Genomic DNA, 8,879 nt, shown 5'->3' with positions numbered 1-8,879 from the left:
TAACTGCAAGCACTGCATGAGTAGATGTAACAGTAGAATAAATCCCTTTCAAACCCCAAGTTTCTTGGCAGCTACGCACTGGTGTGTTTCAAGTGTAAGCTGAAGTTGTGAGGTTCCCCCCTCCCAAAGGAGAGGTCTCCCATTTCTCCCTGTTGAAGATGACTGTACAGTGCTCACTGGAGTGTCACCATAATCATATGACAGTAAACAAAGCACTTAATAGTTCAGTTGTGAGGGCTGTTCACAAGTCTGAGTCAAGAAACCTGACGATGAAAAAAGTTTTACCCACCAAGGCACAGATATTGATACCATTTGTGTCTTGGGGTCCTGTAAATATTCGAAATATTTTTAATCTTCTATGGACTGCTCTCTCACACTTTACCGCCTGTCCGGAACGCTAAATTCACTCAAGAATTGCTAACAAGTAGAGTAGGTCACGTGGTTAGTCCAGGGTTTGAGCATTAAAAAAAGATCACGTCAAACACTTCACTTCTGAAGACTGCATTGCATTATGGCTATCGTAGCTTTAAAGCCATGTCACTGCACATCTCCATCTGCACTGTAGGAGATCAAGTGGTAACAGAGCATGCGCTTGTTAGACTTCAGCAATTTCCAGAGATCAAGTAATATGAAAATTATGGTTTTGTATCGTAAGCCTGGATAGTGCTATTTTATCCATCACTGTGTATATAAGTAGTCATTTCCTCTATATACCATTTTACATCCCACTACTGTGGCCTTCATTTAACTTATAAACATTTTAAAGATGTGTATTCTGACTTTACAATAAATAAAAACTTTTGATTTGTCTCGATTAGTTTGGTTTAACATTTGTAAACCCTAAAACATCTCATAACTGTCTGCATTCAAAAGGTGGAAAAGCTGTAGGGTTTGCCATCATCTTAATTGTTTCTACATAGCAGAAACATCTGAACGATCAGATGTAATTAGCAAGTATTAAGACTAAACTTGCTTAAATTAATCTGTTTTCAGCAAGCTTCTAGTTCCTGACTCATTTGGTATTTTCACCCACAAATCCTACACATTTCTATTCTGGCTAAACAAAAAGAGTTGGTAAACTGCATCGAACTTGTACCTATCCATGTGGGAGAACTTTAAGCCAAGTAAGAACAGAAGAGATTTTACCTTGTCCTACCCAGGTAATGAGATCTTTATTTCTCCTGTAATCACTAGAATAAGACTAGATCCAAGTAAGCTGATGTGCAGAAGAATGTCCTCTATCTCCAGGTTCCAGGAAACTGAAGTCATTAACTCAGTATTAAAGTGAGATAGGCCTTACAGAATCAGTATTAATTGCAAACAGCACCCTTGAATTATGGCCTCACAAGATGATTTTCCCTGGCTCCTTACTTACTGATGTGAAGCAAAGATGTCAACAGGGCATTAATCAGGACTTACAGGAACTTCAAAGCCCTAAAGGAAGACTAGTGTCTCCTGTGGAGTAACTGTATCCCACCAAAAAAACCCCACTCAAATCCCCAAAAACTAACAAAACCCATCCCTCCAAATGCTGTAACAATTCCAAAGGGCTTTTATCAGGTCCACAGGGAGGAGTGCTCCCTTATAGCTCACAGTAGCAGTTCATAGCAGGATACTGCACCGGTAAAAACTTCTATCTGAAGTTACAGGCAGGAAGAGGAATATGGAGTCTTCACTTCTTACCTTTTGCACGTAGACTCTTAAATAAGAGTGACGATTTGCTGTGAAAATATTTCTTTTTTAAGTGAATTAACTTCTTGCCAGGCACAAGGGAATCTGCTATGTTCCTCACAATAATGTTTTTAATATATGACTGCTTTCGCTAGCATTTTACATGCTACAATTACTACAGGCAGCTGCCAAGCAGCAAGAGTTTTCTGCTAACTGCAGCTTTATTGTTTTATTTTAATATACAGCTGAACGTTACCAAAAAAATTTCTTTTACAATATGGAGTTTATTTAAACTATATTATGAGAATGCCCAGTTACTCACATCTGTAAAAAACATAACCATCAAAAATTCTATATTAATAAATTTCATGTTAAGCAAGAATTATTAAATATTTTTAGGAGGCATTGTACACTCAGCAAATACTCTATAAACAGAGGTTATACCATTCTGAATTGGAACACAAGACCTATAAAAGTCTAAAAAAATTATCTGTATTATCACTTCTGCAGATTTGGTATCTGCATTCAAAAGTAAAACAAGTCACATCAATTACCACTTGTCCTATGAGCATTCTATTTTAAAATAGCTCTTAAAAATAAATTACTCTAACCAATGCATAAAGTGAACAGGTGACCACCCATGTAATAAGAGCAACTAAAATACATATTTTACAATAAAAATTGATAGTAGCACTAAATCACCATACAAAACCAATTATTGCAGTTAGCTCTGCAAAGGAACGCATTCCTTTTCTCGTAGCAAGGTGAACCGCTATAGATGCTACATCTACAACATCATCCTCTTTTAGCTGAGAAGTACAAACAGCTAATTTTGTGGTAGAGCTGCAAAAATATTATAATTTATTCACATTTTTAAAAAATATTTAGAGTAAGTTTATCTCCAACTACTACTAATTTCTAGGAATCTTCACATCTTAGAAATCTTCAGCTTAAAAGCAGTTGGCCAACATGTAATTTTACTTTTATTCGGAATTCAAAGCATCAGCTCTCTCCTCACAGACAGTATTATATTTCTCCTTAAAAAAAGGAACTAAGGAACTTTAGAAAGGTTCAAAGAGGTTAGAGAATTAGAATAGCAGGTTAAGTAGCAATGAGCCCCCCCCTTTTCTTCAAACGTCAGGAACGTGCATGCTGTCAGGGTCTCTGAAGTGGAATACCAAAAATTACTATAATCTAGACCTATAAATACTAGCTAGAAATAACTTAGTCCTTTCGTACCCTTCTTTTGCGCACTGATTTCGGTGCACCACTTCCAGAACTTGTGTTTTCATCAGCTTCTTTCATCTGAAACAAAAAATAATTTAGCATTAACATTTTCAATCAATTTTCATTTTATTATTGAAACAGGCACGTTATTTTATTCTTTCTCCTGACACCCCCAATCAGATTACCACTAAAGGCAACAGTTACATGACAGGACAAGTTTTTTCCACAATACTAACCTAACAATAAATGCAGTGAGTAGAAGATTTTTCCTTTCTATATTCAGAAGGAAGAGAAAACATCTGAACTGCTGTCAGAAATTTGTGTTTCTCGTTTAAAATTCACTCGTTTAAAAGAGGTGACTTCTTAATGAATTCAGCATCTTCCTTTCAGTGCATCTTTTGCTAATTTTCATTTCTACTTCTTGAGCAAGAAGCATTTAAAACATTCTAACTGCTGCCTTTGGAGAGCTACAAACAGAATAAACTGTTCCTAAATCAGTGTTCTTCAGCTGGAAAGTGAGTAGCTTACAGAGGCATGTGAAATACCTTCCCAACATCAATTCCATTCTCAGGCAATGAATTGCTACCTCACTTTCCTGCATTACCTAATGGGCAGCACCTCATTCAGGAATAACAGCTCACAGAATGTGGCACCACCTGAGTGAGGACGTGTGTGCATGACATCTCCCAAGTAGGTCACCAGTCAACTCATGAGAGAAACTTGTACACCCTGAAAATACCCAGAGATAAGCAAGCCATAACCTCATCGTGATGCTGTGCAATGGCACATTAATTTCACATCTTGTTATTACTTTCACAGAGTCACATCCATCTTAATGGGGTTCATCAGACACTGTGTTCTTAGGTAAATGGAATAGGAAAAAAAAGCCTTCTTACAAGAAGTAGTACTGAATAAGAGATAATTGATGATGAATTTCAGTGCTGAAACAATTCAGCCTCATGCAAGGTACAGTTTCCTAGAGGAGTTTTATATGAAAAGGAGTTAACATTACATTAAATGACTCCCTTAATCTGGGATGGGACTCATTTAGGGAGTGACAATTACAAGATGACCAATGGAAATACTGTAGGTGGATCTACAGCATTTCAAACATAACACAGTTCCTAAATGAAAGAAAATAGAGCAAGAGCAGCATACACAATTTCCATTCTGTGATGTTAGTTTATGAAAAAGCTTTTATAGATTATCTGGTGATTGGATTAATCTCCACAAGAAACACGAAACTGCATGTGCTGAATTCTAAACCAGTATGGCTGTTTTGCCTGAAACCTTATTTTGGAATTAAAGGAAAAAAAGACAACAAAGCTTAAGAGTTTTCTATGTCTCACTGAAAGGTAGTTAGAAGCACACATTCCATCAATTAAGTAGCACGATAAAAAGACTGGTATCTACTGCAGAATCCAAACTTTCAAGAATTGTACTTCACTTAATAACCTGCTACAAACTATACTCCTGTAAAAATGTTTCACGCTTAGAACCTGATTACCTCTATACTATACAATCATCTGTATACTATACCCGTATTTTACAATAAACGTCACCTCCTAGCCAAAATTACAGAGGAAGATACATGTTTTACAAACTTTTATAGAGCACTTGAGGTATCAAATTAAATAGAAACACATCCCCACCTGATGACTTGTTTTATAGCTCAACAGAAGAAACACCCTTGTAGTTCACTGGGCTTAGTTACAAGTGCGGCATTGAGCAAGGGCAAGGAGAAAACAGGAGAGAACCTTAAACTTACCTCATCTTCTGAACCAGATTTATTTGACCTATCACCTTCTTCTTGACTGCCACCTGCAACTTCATTTTCTTCTTCTTCTTCGTCATAAATTTCTTCTGCAGAAGATAAGGGTGAAAATGGTGAAGATATTTTGTAAACAGAACTTTTGTAACCAGAACTATACTAAAGATGCACTATATCCAGACACACTAGTAAGGAAAAGAAGCCAATTTCAGTCTTCCAATGAACTGCTTCTTTACAATAACCCATAAGAATATCTCTGTGATACAGAGAGTAGAATTCTCATGAATTAGTAGAAATTGATCGCTGTCAGATTTAATAAGCTATTTTAGCCTAGCCTCTTTTCACAACAACACACAGTCTCTTTGGAGTTCTAAGTGACCAACTAAAATGATAAACTTAAGTTGGTTTCCTTTAGGGAAGTCCTTAAATCCAAGTATTGTATTAAGACAGTTTTAGGACTAGAGTCCAAAACAGGACAACTCAGGTATCCCAGATCTGGTTAATTCTGACTTAGACTGCGAAGTACAGTACTGTGGTTATCAGCCATCCACCATGGGGGAACGCCTGCATCCTAAGGGAACTCCCCTTTTCAACAGGGAATTCTTTTGGCATGCGGTTTTGATTGAGGGATAAGCAGCTCTGTGCTTACTCCCTTATGCATTATTGTAAGGCAGAAATTAGTCAGAAAAGCATTGTACTCCTCTTGGCTCACTCAAAGTATTTCCAGCTTGCACTACTAGGATAAAACTATTCCCAAAATAAAGTAAGCTTTCCATAAGACCTGATGCCAGTTAGACCTTTGAACTGAAAGGGACTCTCCCCAATTCCCTGGACAAACTATAGGCTAAGCAACACAGAGTTAGTTTCTGCTTTCTTACTGAGGCCACGTCACTGCACTAAAGAGCAGCGCATCCATCAAATACTGTGAACCCTAGGCTGCCCTCTGACCAGCACATAGGTTGACCTTCCACAGCAACCAACTCTCCATCCTTTGCATGTCTTCTGAAGGAGGCCAGGCATCCAGCTGTTTTGATTTCCACTCTGGGCTTCAGTACTTAACAAGCTGGCACTCCCACACCTGCATTTTAGGTACCTGTGCTCGTGATCAGAACTAAACCTCAGCAACCACAAATTGTATTGATGATCTGCATCAAGACTGCATAAAAGAAAACAGATTCTGTAATTCAGGAGCAAAGAGCAGGTAAAGTAGAGTAAGATCAAAAGAAGAATGGAGAAAGAATGCTGAAATGCTGTACCTACAGTTTATGGTAATGTAAAAACTACATGTAGCGTAACTAAAATAATTCAACGCCGAAGGCTCTCGAATGGTAAGGAGGATGGACTAAGTTCGGTGGGCCAAGCTCTGTGCCAGCAACTTACTCAGTTCTGTAAGCACTGGCATGGTAAAAGTTTACTGAGCATCAGCTGTTAAGTCATACAGGCAGAAGCCATCAAAACTGATGGAATGTAGTGCAGAGACAGACAACCCACACAAAGTTTCAGTCGGTAACGCAAAGAGATGTCAGCATTAAGGTAAAAGAAAACCCCACATGAACGTCAGCTGGGTTTCTAAATTTCCATGTCAGGCACCTGTCACTTTCTTTGTTCGTACCAAGAAAGAGGGAAATAAGAGGTAGAATCTTGCAGAGGTCTGAGGCTAAGGATTTCCTCATGGAAGGCAAGATAATGCACTGTAAGTTAGGTGACTTGCTTTTTATGTATCTGTACAGACTCAGAGAAATGCTAACAGAACATTAAAGCCATAGTTGAATAGTACCGGTAATCTTCGATGGAGTAACACAAGATGATTTTATTCTTGGATGCCAAAGTTCAACCTGCTGAACCACTGATTTCTCCCGTGGGGCAGCAGGACAGATCTCTGCAGGCATGCGATACACTGCTAGAAAGCAACACAAAGGAAGCAGCAGGCTTCAGTATTTCAAGTCTACCGTAACTGTAGGCTTTAACAAGAGTTACTAAAATCAGTGGCCAACAGAATACTTCAGGGTACAACCCTCCCACAGAGGAGTAAGCCAAAAGACTCATGTTAGATATTTAAAGCTATTCCAGACACATATTAAAGACAACAATGTGACTTTAACCACTTCAGGCACATATACCTGAATGCGTTTAATATATGAAATACTTAGAAGGGAGAAAATATGCACCACTACCTACAAACATAAAAAGATTGGTCGGAAGCATGTTATTTTCTTGAAAGTGGAAAAAATACTGTGAAGAACGTTGCTTTCTGCTTGTATTTATCAAAGAGCTATTACCCATGCAATACCACTCACTAGAGGTTGTCAAAAAGAAAAAGAAGACTCAGAGCAAAGCAGGTTTTGCATATTTTAAGATAACTGGTTGTAATTAATCGGCAATGCAATCCATGAACCAGTCCTATGCATGTCTTTATATTTTAATCAAACTACAAGCTCACTTGCTCATCTTACCCTCTTCAGCAGTATCTTCATTTTCTTTTTCTTCTATTTCATCATCTTCGAACTCCTCTCTCTCTTGTTTAAGTTCTCCCTTTGTAATTTGTTTAGATATATCAGGTTTTTTGAAGTCAATATCCTCATCTGTTTTCTACAACAAATTCAAAATCAATTTACATTTAAACTCAAATTAAGAATTAAACACGAGAGCCACTGTGAGCTAAGTAATATCAATGGCATATTAAAAGTGCTTATGGTTGCACAGATGCTACAAGTTTTCAAATAAAGTATTAAGAACAAAAATGGATATAAAGACAGTAAATTTCTCTTACCTTTGCTGGCCAGCAGAACAACACACCTAGACCAACAGGGAGAGCTAAAGTCAAGATGTAAAGAACCCAGAGCCATGGGTGGTCTTCTGCAGCTGTCAACAGTTGACTAAACATACCAGGCTATATTAAAAACAACAAAAAAAAGAGACATTTTTGTGTTTACATTCCCCTCAATACTTCAATAAGTTTACAAAATGTACTGTTTATATTTTAAGCTTTATGTTGCCCAAAGCAACCCCTTCTTTACGTTTCCTTTTTAATGACTAAACCAATATTGGCTTTCAATACTAGTAAAATAACAACTTGACAGATTGCAGATAAGAAAGGAGAAACAAACCTGGTACTCCAAACATACTCAACTGGCCACTACTCAATTTTGTAAAGCAGCATTTGGAGTCTCAGCATCCTTCCACTTCACACCGTTCCCAGCTACTCTCTCTTTTCCCCACGCTATGCTAGCTCAGCTGAAAGCTCCAAAAACATCGCAAACCTTAGAGCAGCAGTCAGCCGCTTGAAGAGCAATGTCTTGCTCCATCTGTACTACCACATTCTCTCCTTTGACAGCCAATTATTTGACGAGTAATTTGTTCTCCCAGCCCACTTATAGGGTACAGGTAGGTAAGCAAGCAAGCACCTGGTTCAATTCGACATCTGGAAAGGGTACATCAGCATCTAAAGAAGGAAGCCTGAGAGGTAGAGAGGAGCGAGGGGACTCCAGGAATATTTTTTGTTGTTGTACAGGTGTACAAGTACAGATGCAAGTCCAGATATAAACCCAAACATTTCAGAATAGGGCAAGGCTGTGAGAGAAGATGGCTTTCCTAATCGCATGGGCAGATAGGCCATTACTATTTGCTCACGCCGTGACAAACAGCAGCTGTCAGGAATTGGCCACATTTGCCACCAACCCACCGTTTCGGCCTGCTCTTGCCACTTAATCAAAGAAAATACAGGGCTGTTAGAAAGAAACTGTAGTCAGTAAAGGCAGCCACTAGAGGGGCTCATGTCCCGTATGTCAGGACAAGTTCATCCACAAGAAAGAGATCTTCAAAAAAACCGTGATGGCTGGCCAAATGAGGTATACAAACAAAATGTGTATGCATACATAGAAACAGAAGAACAGATGCAGCTCCATAAACATACGTGCACCATTTTCAGAGCTGCATAACATACATATAAGCAGGAAATGGCTAAAACTATTAATATGAAAAACACATGAACATTTATCCATTCCTCACGGTGAAGGGAACGTCTAAAGAACATATACAATGGGGTTAACCACAAGTGAAAAGAAAAAAGAAGAGGTATTTGACTGTAACTGATTCAGCTTCCACTTGTTGAAAGTAATAGAAGAAGTGGTTCCTCTTACAAAAAGCAGAATATTTTGATTTAAGTTAGAGTTAAGTTTCATCTAAGCAATTGTGTCTTTTGAAAGTTACA

The 8,879-nt window shown here is 38.1% G+C and overlaps 1 protein-coding gene across 7 annotated transcripts in view; it reads right to left on the bottom strand.

Moving 5' to 3' along the window:
- Positions 1–7: 7 nt before the first annotated feature.
- The window catches only part of CLGN (calmegin), a 33,322-nt gene continuing 24,450 nt past the window's right edge, over positions 8–8,879 (bottom strand). For 5 of the 7 annotated variants that reach the window (XM_054064784.1, XM_054064786.1, XM_054064787.1 and 2 more), the window contains 5 exons: positions 7,440–7,559; positions 7,123–7,258; positions 6,447–6,569; positions 4,667–4,761; positions 8–2,976 (listed from right to left, as the gene is read on the bottom strand). In XM_054064784.1, coding sequence (XP_053920759.1) covers positions 2,896–2,976; positions 4,667–4,761; positions 6,447–6,569; positions 7,123–7,258; positions 7,440–7,559 — 555 coding nt within the window. In that variant the 3' untranslated portion in view covers positions 8–2,895. The remainder of the gene's footprint in view (positions 2,977–4,666; positions 4,762–6,446; positions 6,570–7,122; positions 7,259–7,439; positions 7,560–8,879) is intronic. The other 2 variants (XM_054064785.1, XM_054064789.1) reach the window with 2 other exon arrangements.

This window comes from Cuculus canorus, chromosome 4, assembly GCF_017976375.1.
Source record: "Cuculus canorus isolate bCucCan1 chromosome 4, bCucCan1.pri, whole genome shotgun sequence".
NCBI classification, from domain to species: Eukaryota; Metazoa; Chordata; class Aves; order Cuculiformes; family Cuculidae; genus Cuculus; species Cuculus canorus.
This window is presented reverse-complemented; position numbering and strand designations above follow the sequence as displayed.